General features: G+C 43.1%; 1 protein-coding gene across 1 annotated transcript in view; it reads left to right on the plus strand.

Moving 5' to 3' along the window:
- Positions 1 to 16,101, plus strand: part of VEPH1 (ventricular zone expressed PH domain containing 1) — an 89,061-nt gene that overhangs the window by 57,628 nt on the left and 15,332 nt on the right. Inside the window, exons 9-11 of the mRNA XM_085304067.1 lie at positions 1,352 to 1,491; positions 7,290 to 7,424; positions 12,843 to 12,960. Coding sequence (XP_085160193.1) covers positions 1,352 to 1,491; positions 7,290 to 7,424; positions 12,843 to 12,960 — 393 coding nt within the window. The remainder of the gene's footprint in view (positions 1 to 1,351; positions 1,492 to 7,289; positions 7,425 to 12,842; positions 12,961 to 16,101) is intronic.

Genomic DNA, 16,101 nt, shown 5'->3' on the forward strand with positions numbered 1-16,101 from the left:
CACCGAGAGCATCCCTGCGCGGGCAGGGGCAGGCGGACGCGCCACGGCACGGCACCGAGAGCATCCCTGCGCGGGCAGGGGCAGGCGGACGCGCCGCAGCGTGCACCGAGAGCATCCCTGTGCGGGCAGGGGCAGGCGGACGCGCCGCAGCGTGCACCGAGAGCATCCCTGCCTGGGCAGGGGCAGGCGGACGCGGCGTGGCACCGAGAGCATCCCTGCGTGGGCAGGGGCAGGTGGACACGCCGCGGCACGGCACTGAGAGCATCCCTGCCTGGGCAGGGGCAGGCGGACGCGCAGCAGTGCGGCACCGAGAGCATCCCTGCGTGGGCAGGGGCAGGCGGACACGCCACGGCACGGCACTGAGAGCATCCCTGCCTGGGCAGGGGCAGGCAGACGTGCAGTGGCGCGGCACCGAGAGCATCCCTGCGTGGGCAGGGGCAGGCGGACACGCCGCAGCACGGCACTGAGAGCATCCCTGCGCGGGCAGGGGCAGGCGTACGCGCCGCGGCGCGGCACCGAGAGCATCCCTGTGTGGGCAGGGGCAGGCGGACGCGCTGGTGCTGCGCGCGCGAGGAGTTGGATGGGCCAAGAAGCGACACGTGTGCGACTGAGAAGCACACGTGGTGCTGGGCAGCAGTGCAGAAGATGGCCTGTAGAGCAAACAGCAAACATATAGCAATATTGCAAATCCATTTATGCAACTTTGGCTCATGGAGAATCCATTACAAAGTGAGGGAAATAATGCTGCTTTTAGCAACGACTTAAGAGTTGTTTTCTAGTTAGGAAGTGAACACTGCATTCCTTAACAGGGTTCAATTCATAGAGAAACCAGCTTTTATCTGAGTAAGAACCCCGTATGAGTTTCATAGATGTCAGGCCACATGTGGCTACTTCCTAATATGGGATGTTTTTTCCAACAAGTGATGAACAGTTTTGACACATCTGTCTGGTTTAATAAGTGAAACAACACATATAGAGTACATGAGGAACTTAAAACATGAAGAAGAAAAATGCTAACGGCCTTATTGTGCACTGTCTGTATTGTATATCTTCTGTGTTTGGGTGTAAACAACTGCGTAAGATTTACAGTGATAAAGGATAAAATTTCTCTAGTACTGTCACACGGCCTATATTTAAGGGCACAGACGCAGTAATGCCCTTCTGAACACAGCAGAAGTTAACCAAGAATGTTGTATGTATGCTTGATAAATGGGAGCGTGATCAGATTATTTCAAACACTGGGTGGAAATATATCCACAAGTAGTGTGTGATTGCACATATACTAATAATGGATGGTTGGATTTATTTCTTTTATGTAGTTGATTTTAATATTATGTATATTTATTTCTAGATACTGTTAGAAGTTGTGTAGCAAAGTTGTTCTTCAGCTGTCCCCTGAAGGGCCATTACTGCCTATACAGTAAATCCAGTTTTACTCTCATCAGCCAACAGCCTTCGCTATGGATCCATATCATGTTTCTCTTTCAGCAGGTGTGTGCAATACAAATTAGTGGCACCTCTATATTGTTAACTTTATACTTGGAAAAAAATGTTTTAATGGTTAATCTGTTCAAATATGTTTATAATCCACAGTGCTATAATGTGAGTTTTTGTGACCCTTGTGATTTTTCACAAGTAGGCAGCTTTATTATTAAACTCACTGCTCAGGTTGCATTACAGTAGGTTGACATGATTTTGCAATTTTTCAGGATTTCTATTAAATATAACAATTTAAAACTGTCTGCAGAGAGTACAAAATCTGAGGGGGGAAAAAAAATGTGGGGCCAAACCTTATTGTCCTTATTCAGGCAAAACCTACAGTAAGCCCAAAGTGTAGTCCTGTTTCCTTGCAAATGAACAGAAAAAATGCAGTTGGTTTGTACAGGAACAAAATCAATTCCATAGATTTTAGGTGGAGCTGAAGGTTTCAGCCCCTGCTGTGATTCTTTTTACTGGATTTTCAAATCAGATCAGTGGTGTTCTTTACCAGTTGTAAAGATATTTTGTTACATTTAATGTTATTTTCAATTAAAGACCATTAATTGGCTATACRTGGAATTTCTTAATAGGTTACAAATAGTATTTAATTGTAAGAGAAAAACCTCCATTCACAGTTCAAGATGAAACACAAAGGTTTTGTTTTAAAATAGTGAGGTTCAGTTTCTCAGTCTCTTCAGCGCTGGTCATTGCAGTTTATCCCATCCTACTGGAAACTTAGAAATACAGAGGGTTTACCTGAAATTTAAAGCATTTAAGATGAGTTATGCTGTGAATTTAATAGGTCCAGTCATCCTTCCCTGTATTTGTTCCTAGAAATAAATGTGTCTTGAAGGTTATCACGAGGGACGGTAAGTGAGGAGAGGCTAAGTGCCACCCTTAGCGTCGTGTCTGTGCAGTGCAGCGGATGTATAGCAAAGGCAGCACATTCCTGCCGTGAATTTGTGGTTGTAATGCGCGGGGAACAGGCCACGGGGAGGAGAGGGCTCTTCTGGGAYGGATGAGGATGGCTGTTGAATGAGGAAGGGGCAAAGGCCGGAGGAGGAAAGCGGTCAGAGCCCTCAGGGGTAGGAGTGTACGCTGGGCTTAGCGTGTCAGGCTTCGTATGTGGTACTTTTTTAGCACTTTCATAGGGGAGGTTGTGAGACCTAAAGCTTGCCTGGTTTTCCAGCAGCTGGTCTAACAGAAGATGCTGRCTGCTTCTCCCTGTAAACCTGGCCATGGTTATATTCATAGTGTCAAAGTGTTGCTGCAGTAGCACTGCTTTTAATAATAAATGAAATATCTGAATACCAGTTGAGAATCTGGCCCAGCATAGTGTTCGAGTGAGCATCTCTTGATGCACTGAAATTAGATCAATGAGATCAATGAGAGTTTTTGAGTGCTTAAGGATAAGCAAGGCTTGCAGCAGCTCCTGCAGCTTTGGAGGCACCTCTCTAGGACGTGTAAACCTGTTCTTGTGCCTCTGATGGGTGATCTGCTCTGGCTGAACTGGCAGTGTGAGATGTGAGGAGTGTTAAGGRACTCGTGTTTTCTAGTAGATAAGGAAAGATGATGGTCAAGAGACAAGTTGAGTGGTGCTGACAGGGGAGGAATAGAGACAGAATAGAGAAATATGGAGGGGAGGAATAGAGAAGGAATAGAGAAAATGAAGTAGAGAGAGAGCAGAAGGAGAAACTGCAATGAGAAGAAGACATTGTGAAAAGGAAAAATAAAGGAGGTACTCTATAAATGAAAACCTGGGAGAGAGAGGTTGAATTTAACAAAGATCAGATAGAAAAGGGGAATTATCTTTAGAATGTACCTTTCCTGTTTTATTTCTGATGTGAGTGAGGTAAACATATGTTGAAAAATATGGACAAAAATATTAAAATGCACAAAAACGAGGAAGGAGAAGCAGAAACAAAAGCTATATACTGGTAGAGTTAGCATTTTTTGCTCGTCGCTGTACGGTCTCTGCTGGCTCTGGTGCTGTGTATTAACAAAATGACCTCTGCTCTGCTTGTGGTTTATGTTTTGAATCATTGTACTGACAATTCATTCACTGATTCCACCTTTAATCCCTCATGCCTAGCCTTTTCCTGATACATTTTTCATTTAAAAACCTCTCCCTGTAACCCCTTCGCAGATTACTGTGAATTTGGCCCTGTCTGTCCCATTTTTTTATTGGGACTATTAAGCTTCACATGGTTTCCAGCTCACATATTACTTTTCTCCCCCACTGCTCTGCATGCTGTTCCTCCCTGCCCYGGGCCCGCGTGCCCCTGCTGGGCCTGGCCTCCTCCAGACCCGGGGACAGGCTGCCGGCCCCCTTTGCTTCACGTGGTTTTCTCTGCCCTGCGCTGTGTAACTGCGTTTGTCCAGTTACAGCTGCTCTTTCRGAGCCTTCGCTTTGGGCATGCTACGGTCTCACGAGTTTGTGTGCCGATGCTGCTTGCTCTTGCTTTAGTCTCCCCTTTTGGGGGTATTGACCTTCTGAGTGGGCTATTGCACAAAGTAGGACTGTTTGCAATGGTCTGGGGGTATAATGCGCTGTACTGAGCCCTATAAACCCGCAGGGGCCGTCACCCCTCCGGGCAGGAGGAGAGGCTTACGGAGCAGGTGCCCAGGAGGCAACACTGCTCCTGCAGGCGAGGCTCCCTGCGAGGCTGCCGTTCCCGCCTGGAGGGGGGTCCCCCGTCCTGCCCACGCTCGCTGCTGCTGGCCGCTGCCGCAGGAGAAGCTGCGCGGGCTCCCGGGCACGTCCCRGGGCAGGGCTGGCGGAGACGGCCGCCTCGCTCAGGGTCCCCGAGCACCCAGCCGGAGACCGCTCGCTCCCCGGGCCGGGGGCGCTTGTCTGGGGGGTCCTGCAGGCTGCTGGCGCCCACCGCAGCACCCAGGTCCGCCCGCTCGCCGCTGGGTGCCTGGGAGCTGCTCCTCGTGCCTCTTAGCGGCCTTTTGCGCGCTTTGTCTCTTCTCTGAGCTCCTGGCTGAGAGCCGGCTCCTGCCGSCGTGCTCACGCGCTGCTTCTGAACTGCTCCGACTGCGCTCGTGCTGCTGCACGTCCCGAACCTGACTGGGGCCGAGGGGCCCGCAGCGAACTTGCCATTGGCTTCAGTGGGACGGGYGCAAAACAATGCGGTTTGGTTTTGTGTCTTTGCAAACACACTGTAAATGCAGCATTTTATATGCTCTTTTACGGAAAAATTATGGTGCCTCTTGCATTGCACTGAGTGTTCAAACCTGCTATGCATCAGTATGATGTTTAATGTAAGACAATTTATGCTTTTCCTTTGTTTGAAATCCCAAAGCTTTTACGTACTGCAAATAAAATTATGATTAAATTAAATACAGTGTGCTAAATTCACAGGATAAATGTTATTTAAGTCTGTGAAATTGCACAGGAGATAAATTTGACATAAAATATATTTATAGTGTGTTAATAATAAGTTAAATGAAAGACCAGTGATAAAAAYGTAGCTTTCAGCAGATTTGTCATAGATTCATAGTCAAAAGAATAATATATGATTTCTAAGAATGTCCATGTAAGTTACCGTATTTTTATTCATCTTTTTTTGCCAGTCATTCTATATTCTCTTTGACATAGCTTTTACTTTTCTAGAATGCAGGAAGAGGGAGTTTTTCTCTCATGTCTCCAGAGCAGATCCTTAATTTCATGACCCTGCTTCCCATTTAATTTAAAAAATATTAGTGAATAGTTATATCATGTTTCAAAATGCTTGGGTGGAAGTTGTGAAACTACAAATTATTACTGTGTTTTCAGCAGAGTAGCTTTTGGCCACTGGGAAGAGAAGAATGTTTCCATTAAGATCTATTATATGGATCTGAGAGAGAAATTTTCTAAATGATTGTTAACAAAAAGAACGGAGGTAGAATAAGGGATGATCTTAGAGAAAATACTCTACAGATGAGATGCTTATTTTCACAGATTTGTTCATTAAAATCATTCTCTAATGCCACTTGATTTACGGTTTAATTTCTCTTGTCAGGTGTGAAAGCTTTATGCCCGTATGGCAGCCCCATCTAACAATGATTGCCTGACGTGTCCTTTTATAATACCTTGCTTATAGTCGTTCATAAATTTGCCAAACACTAACTAACTGGGCTGCAATTTTCCCATGCCAGGTGGTTGCCTCGAGCTGACTGTTTTTTATTTTAATTTGGACAAAACGATCCAGCTGTTTYTGACAGCATAGCTGGAAAAAATGCATTGCCTTGGCCATGTTAAAAATTTCTGGTGACCGTTTCTCTCAATARGTCTTGTGTCTACGTGCTTCGAAGCAGGAGGAAGAAATTTGTTAGGACAGTGTTGCTTGTGAAAGAGTTTTGCCATCCCTGCATAATCCTGCCAAATTTACTTAACAAGCTTTCAGAGTTTGCACGTGCTTGGCAGGAGCTGCCTCAGTTTCTCCAGGCCGCCTCGCCGCGGAGGCCRGCTGGAGGCACGCGGCAGCCCGGGCCCGCCGGCGACTTCTGCGCCTGCCGCCTGGGGCAAGAGCAGCGCTGGGCTCGGTCACAAGAGCACACGCACCTGAAAACCCCAGGGTGGACCCCGGGACCCTTTTACTTCTCCATGGCAGTCAGCAGATTTCCGTAAAATCTGATGGAMTCGCAGGTGTCCCACCCACTTCCCGCGTAAGCCCGTGCCAAACGTGACAGAGCGCTGCAGCCATCGAGTTACGTCCTTGGCCGGAGGGGAGAAGCTGTTTCAGTAATCTTGGGTTTGAGCCTTACGAAGTGTGTCTGTGACAGTGTGGTACCRCAGGGTGGAATCTGCATTGCTAGTTTTCTTCATAGAAAGAGAACAAGGAACACGAATCCATGAAACCCACGTTAAAAGGACATTATTCGTATTGTGAAATCAGGTATTTGAAATCTGTAAGATCAGATGTGCTTGTGCACTCTTGTCTCCTGCATGCAAATGCAATCTTTAATTAAAGATCTTGTAAAAAAAAAAATGTAATAGAGGCATAAATGCTAAGCTCTCACAACTGCAGTAGTGTTCTTTTAACATTGACGTTCTGTGAGCAGTTTATAAATTATTATATTATTATATTCAACAAAACCACGTTGAAATATTGGAAGAATTTAAGGCAATGTAAGGTCCTTTGAAAACAGGTCACTTCTGAGTCAATCACACCCAACCTCAGATAGGTTTCACCTTGTGCTGTTTCACCTTGTTTTGTGAATGTTCAGGAGATGAAACTTCTGGTATTGTAGCAGTAAAAGCTGCATTGAGCATATTCTGTGYAGTTTTATTCTCTTGCATTTTATCCCAGTGCAGTCGCAGCGTAATCCAGTGTGCTCACGAGCAATAATCGCACAATTRCTCTTTCCCCTACAAGGACCAAGAGTTGCAGTAAGGCGCATACTAAGCATATGCAAAGATATAATGGTGCTAATCATCTCTACATTAACGGATAAAAAAAAAAGTCACTGAGATGTACATCTAGCTTATAGAAGCCAGCTCTGTTAACATTTTGTTAAATGAGCATTTAAATACAAATATGACATGCAACTTGCTGTGTATGGTAGTAATTGATATATAATCATCAGTGAGCCAAGGATCTTAAAGACATATAATGTACTATAAGAAAACTCCCCTAAGAGCAAATGAAGTATTTTAGGATTTGTCTAATTGTATGCATATGGATTTATCGTAACTCCTTAGAGAGAAATGAACTAATTGCTGATTATTTGCATGACAGTCTCATTATGAAATAAGAACAAGATGCTGTTTATTAATGACCAAGTAAAAATGTTTGAAATACTGTTTTCAATATTTTCTTCAGAGCTTGTTCGCAGAACCCTTGTCYATACACAGTAATCCTGTGCAAGTCCTTAAGGCCCTGTGGGAGAAGACGCAGCTCAGGGGGACGCACAGTTTTGAAACTGCCATGATCCAGTCTACATTTCCACACCAAAAGGTAAAGCACTTTTTCTCTGGAGAGAAAGAGTGGCAAAAGAATTTCACACTGACTTTTGGAACTGTTCTGCAAAGATCTCTGCAAGAGCTATAACAAATCTTTGCTGTACTCATATAGTGAAAAACAAAACTTTTTTCCCTTACCCTGCCCTTCTCCCCTCCTTTCTTTTTTCTCTTTTTCCTCATTGCTTCTTGTCTCTCACACAGTACATCTAACACTATACAAGTTACATTGTCCTTAGAAATGAGAGATTAGGCCTGATTCCATTGCCAGTAAKGGTGATGGCATTTTTACGCTGACTTAGAGAATCAAACCAACATCTCTTCCTTGCTTCTGTCTACTGGCTTGAGAATAAACAAATAAATACTTTGTGCTTTGAGGACTGTGGTTAAGGTTGTTTGCCTTAGCTCTGGGTTCTTCCGAGCATTTGCGCTCACTAACACGCCAGGTCCTCTTCTGTTGGATGACCATATGGCTGTTTGTAGCGTGTGCATGTGACCTCTCTTTTATATGAGGTGCTCAGCTTGCGGGGGGATTGAAAAATGTTCACCAACTATTACGTTTTCGAGCTCTGCAGCAGATTCATGGTGTTACTCTGTACTGTGCTTTGAAAGGCCTCCAGGCTTGTTCTCTAATCCCTCCTACACGCCTTGTGGGAATTGTTCCCGAAGCGATGAAAACGAGTGATGGTACATATGGATTTTTTCCTACTCACATGAACAGCTTCAAACTGTAGATTCAAATTAGCTGCCGTTATGGGCTGTTTGGCAGCCACTTGGAAGGTCACCTAGTTAAACACGGAGTTGGATTTTATGGGAACGATCATTTGCACGTGCATTATTAGTTACCCCCATCAGTTTAAAAGATTACTCAGTCAAAGCTGTTTACTGTCTCAAGGATTTTGGGGAATGCCATTTTAAAGCTATTAATCAGGCTTCTTAGAAGAGAATTCTGTAGGTTTTTAAAACAAGTATCTATTTATTCCTGAACGTCTTCATCCAGCTAAATTGGATGAAATGAATTGTCAAATATGATTTTAAAATATTTTCTCTCAGAATATTTTAAGCATAAAAATGTCTGACTGAGTAAGATTAATTTACTAAGGTTATGGCTGATTTAAAACCAGGGGTTTTGTTAAGAACACCTTCTGAAATTCAAAGATAATTCTGCACTGAACTGGGAATTCCTACTGTGGCTTGCAAGGAGAGTAGGGGATCCCCAAATCTGAGACCCAGCTTATGGGCTAGTTTTACTTAGATACATTGGAGCTTGCACTAAGTATTTTAGCTGCTTTTGAATCCTAGCCTGAGTCATCTGAAGGCATTAGAACTGTCTTTCTGTTAGTAGTGGCTTAACTTGTGTCCCTGCCAAAAGCTGCTAGTCAAAAGTCAGAGCTGGTTGAGTGTAAAAGAGTTTGGGGTGAATAAAGAGCTTAGAAAAGAACGTTTTTTCATGGGTAGAATTAGATATAGTGCATCATATGTATAAATTCTACAAAATAGTCCAACACCCTGGAAATGTGATTACTCTCTGGTGTCTTGGTTGCATAATCCTACTATTTTTTAGATACTAGCATTTGGCCTATTTTGGGAAATTTCATCATTTTGTGACAGTAATAGTATCTTYGAGTTCCCAAAGTAGTTGAACTGGAAAATAAGATACAGATCTTTACCGATTTAATGAATTAAGTAGCAAATTGAACTTTGGAAACTCTGGGAGTTGTAGGTTATGTAATATCCTTCAGAAGTTGAAGACAGTCRAGTAAATGTACTACATCTGAAATGTTTAAAAGACTTTAAAGTTCAGTGCTGGTCTGTGCAGCATGCTGCTAGGTTTATGTTCTCTGATTTGGTTTTGCTTATTAATACAGAGCCTGAATTTATTTCTAGTAAAACTTCCACTGAATTTACTCAGAAAAGTCCCATCAAGTTTTCTGGGAGCAAGATCTAAGTCTACTGTAAGGAAGATTTCTTTCAACTTGTACATTCCCCAAAATGCTAGCTAGAGGAGCCTCGTGCAGTAGATTCCAAACATGACTTAATAACAATTTTGCTTGACAGAACAACCTTCTGTAGTACTCTGAATTTTTACTTTCAGTGAGTTCTTCCTTTTATTAATGGAACTTAAAATATTACAAATGATTTGRAAAAAAAATGTAGTTGTTAATAATATTCTTCTTCCAGTAAAGCTGTAGATGTGTGGTTGTTTGATAAACATAGTACTTATCTTTACATATAAATTTTTTGAAATGTGTTGATATAAATGCTGTATCAAAGTCTTATATTGTATTCAGATTTTATGAGTCATGTTCCAGTATAGTCTAAACGGCCTTATCAGAATCAAGGAACTTCTGTGCTGTATAAGCACATAGGGGAAAGTAGGGTTGTATCCTGTTGAAGTAAGCAGGAACCACAGTGAAGCCAATATTGTAACAACTGTTCCACAATTGCTCAGCGTTTTACCCTGGGCTGTGACACTGGGCTAATTCAGAATAAATGAATTTATACATTTTCTTCTAATTTGGTAAAGCATTTTGCAAATCTGGAGAAGAATATATTACATCAATGAGTTATTCCAGGATAAAGTCTGAGAAATATTTTCAGATTTACATCACTGTAACAGATAAAGATCTGGATTTGGCCTGATATGTGTGTGCAAGGATTTTGCAATGAATACCTAGCTTATAGAAAGAATGTCATGTATCACTGAGCAGTATGTTCGTGCCACAGAAAATATTTATACTACGCTGCTTAAAATGTGCCAAAAGTAAAGTATTTCCAGATGTACATCCTCACAGATTTCCTTTCGGTTGCTTCATAGTTCTTTATCAAAGTACACACAGGCTACATTATAAAAACTAATGGCAGAATTCTTTGTGTTGACTCATGCTGTGTCAGAAGAGAGACATGGTGACTACCTTACGAGCCCCCTGTGATCCTAAAGATAGTCCTTTGCTGAGTAGCCTTGCAGGAGAATCACTGAYATTCTTAAGCCGTTGGTAGTTCTGTTCTCTTGTTCTTTGTTTGCTATCTCAGTTTATGCAGCAGCGAAGTGCCACATTTTCACRATGGAGTCACTGAAATTTTCAAGGTGTAGCATAAGGATGAGATAAATCTCCCCAATTAGGCTTGTACCATGCAGTCCCCCTCCTAAAATAAGTGTCTTGTTTCAGATTATTTCCACTATTACAGAGTGGAAAGGTAAGTGTAAGAAAGATTGCTGCATTGGTCTTTCAATGATGTTTGCCTTTCTTCTGATCTACTGACTCATTACAGCGACTAAAGAGATTTTTCACTGGATGGAGAGGTTCATAGAGTTTCTTTCCAGTTTGATTCATGTCCTTATAATGCCTGGCCCAGCTCGACGCAGAGCAATACTATCATCATTTTGTCCATCTTGTGTCCTCTCAGAACGTCAAACCAGGGCACATCAGGGCATGTTCCTGGATACGCTTTGTTGCACCTTTCCATACCCAGGGGGGTTCTTGCACTGGATCAAGAACTTAAAGTGGGAAGGAAACTTCAAGAAGCTGGCTGGATGCAGTCTGGCTCTTCTGCTCTCCCAGGTCCTCCTGCCTGAGGAGTCACCAGCCCTGAATCTCACAGCAGCATGCCTGGAATATCTGAAGGAATATCACCAGCTTTTTCTTACTCTTCTTCTGACAACTGCTGCTGCCCCCGGGCTGAACTCAGCAGGATGGGCCATAGGGAAACTCTTTGAGCATTTAAGTGAGGCACCAAACTCTGAAGTGATGTTGTTGTTGGAAGGGCCTGGAGCAAGGGTAGCTGCGACAGCAGGGCCAGTCGTCTCCTCCTCCTCGGCAGGAGTGGAGAGACAAGCTGCGTGGGGTGTTACTGCTCAGAGAACACTCTCCTGCAAGCCAAGCAAAGGTGCATCTGAGACCTCTGGGGCATAAGTGTCTGTCAGTGTAGCCCACTGGTCCAGCCAGCTGCAGCCAGCCAGGTTCACCCTGAGACACCTGAACCTGAAGCCGAAGTAAATGGCCTGTGACCAAAGGAGTGGGGCATGGCCGAACACTGCTGTTCTCGCAGCTGCACCGCTGCTCTCCAGTAAGGCTAATATGGAAACATCTCTGGGCAAAACTTCTTGTTCTCCTCGGCAGCAGCTGAGCGGCAGCGAGGGGAATGAGGTAATCTCGGGCTGTTCTRGTTCTCGAGAAAATAGCCGTTTCCTGACTGTATCCCAGTTAGAAAGAAACTGGGGAGGAGAGAAGCAGTGCCATTGGGTCTCTCCTCTGAGCTATGGGCTTTTTCACTCTCTTATTCYGTAAATGTTTTGAAATACATACACATGGAAAAGGCCTGAATCGGACAACTCTATCCTTTGTACAGCCTTGTTCAGTAGGTTGAACTAATGTCCCTGGCAAGAGAAGGTATTTTTTCCATTGACTGTATGAACTGTGTAAATTCGTGTTTTCTTTGGGCTGCTGCATGYAGTATTTCAAGATCTGTGAAGACCCCACGCAAATAAAGAGGAGTGTTTTCTGAGCGGGCTTGGCTGGTTTTCTTTGTGTTTGTACTGAGTAACTGAGTGTTGTTTAACACCAGCGTTTATTTAAGTGTGAGATCGCAAATATTTTTAAAATTAAATAACTGAGTTTAAATTACACTGAATTATACAGTGTTATTAATTATCTAAAAGAGAGGAGTATTCAGCTTTTCAAGTGCTTGAAGCTGCAAGTGTAGTTTCTGTAGGCTTCTTGGATCAAGTTAGACATTAAGTTTTCTTTTAAGATGCATAATTGGTACTTCCCTGACTGTTYTCAATGGGAGAGTAAGAACGTCGCATTCATGCAGATATGTTTTGTCTAAGGTAAATTTGTCCTGTTATTGCTGCAGTTTTGGAAATAAACATTCATATTAGTATATTAGTGCTTCTCAGAGAAAATYTGGGTTCAGAACCTTGTTCTTTAAAAGGGGGAGTGGGCCCCAGCCACTACCAAGATGTTATCTCTTGTTCTCATGTGTTGCCCACTTAGAAGGGAGGAAGTCCCCAGCAGTCTAGACAATTAGTCGAGACCACTAAATTGTGCGTCATTGAAAAACCCAAAGAGAGGGCCAGAAGTAATCAAGGAGATTGAGCTGGAAGGAAATGTGCTGGGCAGGACTGCTAAGAGCGCTGCTATCAGGAATGTTGAAGGGGCCAAAAAAAAAAAAGTCCCAAACCAGGCCTCTACCTCCTAAAGACTTGTTATATTAGCTGTTACTGATGATAAAAAGAGAGATGTGTCCTGCTTAGTACACTTGCCCAGGCAGGTTGTTTGTCCACATGAAAAATATGAAAGACRGCACTTGTTAGATCCTGATGCGCTGCCCTTTGTGGTTGCGTTTTACGAGCTGTTAACTGTGCAACRGTTCACATGGTGAATGGCTTTGGTTTCTTTCATTACTGGCCTAGGATCTGGACCATGTACAGATGCACCTGGAAGAAGTGAGGTTCTTTGATTTATTCGGCTACAGTGAGGAAGCAGGAACTTGGCAATGTTTTATGTGCAATAATCCTGAAAAGGCAACAGGTAAGTGATCTGCRTTCATTACTGATATGCTTTGAGCAAGGGAGATTTATTTCTGGCAGACAGGCTCTTTGGATGGATGATGCAGCGTAGCTCACAGAGATAACGCTGTGTCTCTTCCCTCTGTGCAGCGATAGTTGTGGTCTCAGAGGAGAAAGTGGGGAAAGCAAACTTTCAAGCAAAAAGTAGATAGGATCTATTTTAATTGGAATTCTCCACTAAAATTCCTCTCACCTCAGCATCTCTGGTGAGATTCAGAGTGAAAAGCAGACCTTATTTGATGTTTACTTGAAGGGGTGCAACCCAAAGTTAGGATTTGTGGACTTGCGGACTTGTAAGTCCTCATGACTAAGTCTCTGATAACTCTTAGGGAGTGGGAGTGATACACGCCCATCTTGCCATGTCCAGGTAAAGGAGCACATCCGTGTACAGGAGATATATCTGCTAGACCACGTCCCAGTGCCCACTGGAGACTACAGCAGTTGCACATGTCAAGAGAAACTGGTACAGATGTTGTACCCAATTCATATTCTCCTTGTCTCTCAGGGCATCCCTGGGCATGGTGGTGAGGGTTTTTCCTCAGAATTATTTGCATTAATATAAATGAATCCATAGTATGCATCTTCTTAGGAACAAGTTAATACTGAATAACAACCATAGTACTCCAGGTATACTGGAAAACAGGCTGAGTGAAAAACAAATTTTTACTCAGGTAGATGATTCTGATGATCTGTTTTTGAAGCTTTCTGATGCCTGTGTGTTTTAGATCAGTGCATTGAAATCTGGAGGAATGACCTTTTGCTTAGATGTTTTTGCCACACTGTGATAGCCTGCACAAATCTGGCCAAGAATTTTGAATATTTTGGCCAAGGTTTGAATAATGGACTTTTTCAGCTCTTTATTTTAACAGGTAACATGTCTGTATTTCCTCAACACTGGATTTAGTAAGTCTTGAAAGTGTACCACAACTTCTGCTGCAGACTGAACTGCCTGTGCTAGTCTTTATAGGATGTTTCACCATCTTCCTTTCACAGCTCTCATGTGGCACTGACCTAGGGTCAGAGAAGCCATGTTTTTAGCTGAAACTTTGTCTTAGTAGAGTGAGATTGCTGTGGTTTTGCCTATTACATCAGCATTAGACTCATTTCCCTTGTAGCTTGTCATATGTCTATCTCACCTAAAATTGCAAAGCTTAATACAATAGCTTTGTTTTGAATTCTCAAATATGTTTGTCCAAAAAGGAGTATGTCTGTGGCAAGCTATTGATTATGCTGGTAGAGCAGCAGCATTAAAGCCAACAGACCAGACAGGGCCCACTACAAATGCAGGTGGTGGCAAAGGCAAATCCTTGGTGGAGATAGGAGACACCATTTCCATGTTTATGCCATGGACTTTGCTACTGTTGCTTAAGTCATTGATCTGGAGACATCATGGGAAAGTTGACATCTTGCTTCCCTTCTACTTCCCTAGAAAAGTGCGGAGAATATTTCTAGGGATATAAGTATTCCATTAATATTAATAATTAATATAAATTCTATTAATAAAATATTCTAGTGCTAGGATATTTCTGAGAAGGTTTGAAAACATGATGCAATAGGGGAAGGTCTGTGAGCTACAGGAGTGTGGACTGTGTGGTGATGGGTATTGCTGTTGTGTCTGTTATCTCGACCCCACTTGTCCAAGTAGTGCAGAGCTGATATTTTCAAATGAGTCTAAATGAAAGGTAAATAGCAACAAAAAGGGTATGAGAAGGCACAATTCCCAATGAGTTCTTCATTGCCTTTTGGTTACTATAATGAGAGCTTACAAAAGTGAGGGCCATATCTGTGTTGCTGCCAAGAGGCACTTGAGTCTGTTTTCAGAGTACTTGAACAAACATCTTCAGTAGAGTAAACTGTGTATTGTACTTGGCTCTAACAGTCCTTAGGAAGTAAGAACATAACACATATCTTAGAACGTGGGAAGCAAAGGGTCTTGGCRTGTTCTCTCACTTATTAGTCATTATTTTAGGCTGATGAAAAATCACATGTGTCACAGTGTTTTAAATTTGATGTCACATTATCCACAGAAACAAGGGGGAAGGTCACCCTGCAAGGGTTTATCACTTGACTACATKCTGTGAAAAGGCAGCAATGAAATTTGTGTTAAGCCCACTTACCTGTGTGTGTAGATAGTGTTCTCTATTTATACATTTGTRTAAGGTGAAAGGATTAGCGTATTAAAACCTCTACTCTCAAGCTGGAAGGTTTTCCAGCTGACAGGGAGTTCTGTGCTTCCCGAGGAGTTGGCGATGGCTGTTCGTGGTGTGCGTAGGTGAGCTGGGCTGGGAGGCGTTGCTTACTGCTTTGGACAGAGTGCTTCCCAGGAAAGCAGGAGGAAGGACTGGGAGACCCTTCCCTGGTAAGATTAATGAATACTGGGGAGTACAAGGAAAGGAGTTCAAATCTATGAATGAGCTAGTAAGAGAAGTGAGCAATCCTCCGTGCAGAAATCCACTGCGGTGTAGTGCGTGAGCACAAGACTCGCGGCCAGCCGGGCTGGGGGTGCTGGCCGCCTGCTGAGCTGAGCCACARAGGACGGCAGAGGCTTGCGCCGCGGCTCCAAGCGTGAATCAGACTGGGTTTTCTTTCATTTCTCGGTGCTGGTATCTATATAGGCCCCTGTAAATTACATTGCCTCTTCTAGGGATGGGAAGATAAATAATCTTTTGTTAGACTTTTATCTAGCTTGCATTTGTATGCTATCAACTAAACCCCAATGGAAGAAAATGTTAGTACAGCATTAAGATTTTCAGTGAAATATTACCTTCTCAGCAGACGCAGTAACTTTAGACTTTAAATGCATTTCTCTCAAGGGTTTTTCGAAGTTGGTTCCTAGCATTATGGTAGCTTTCATCTTTATTTGTGTATTTTTTCTAAACTGTGGATAGCAATAATGCTGCTCTCTCAATCATGCCATTTAACCAATTTCAGAATCATAGTTTGTACTTGATAAGATATCTTAAAATCTAGCAGCTTTCTTCTCTTCTTCCCCAAAACAAGTAAAGACAAAGCCCAGCAATGTTGTTGTGTGTTAAAAAAATGCTAAGTTTAAAAATCAGGAACTCCACTGATCTAACCACACAGATGAAAGTTTAGGACTAAG

This window comes from Rhea americana, unplaced genomic scaffold (genome assembly GCF_003343005.1).
Source record: "Rhea americana isolate MKP2758 unplaced genomic scaffold, rheAme1 scaffold_202, whole genome shotgun sequence".
Classification (NCBI taxonomy): Eukaryota; Metazoa; Chordata; class Aves; order Rheiformes; family Rheidae; genus Rhea; species Rhea americana.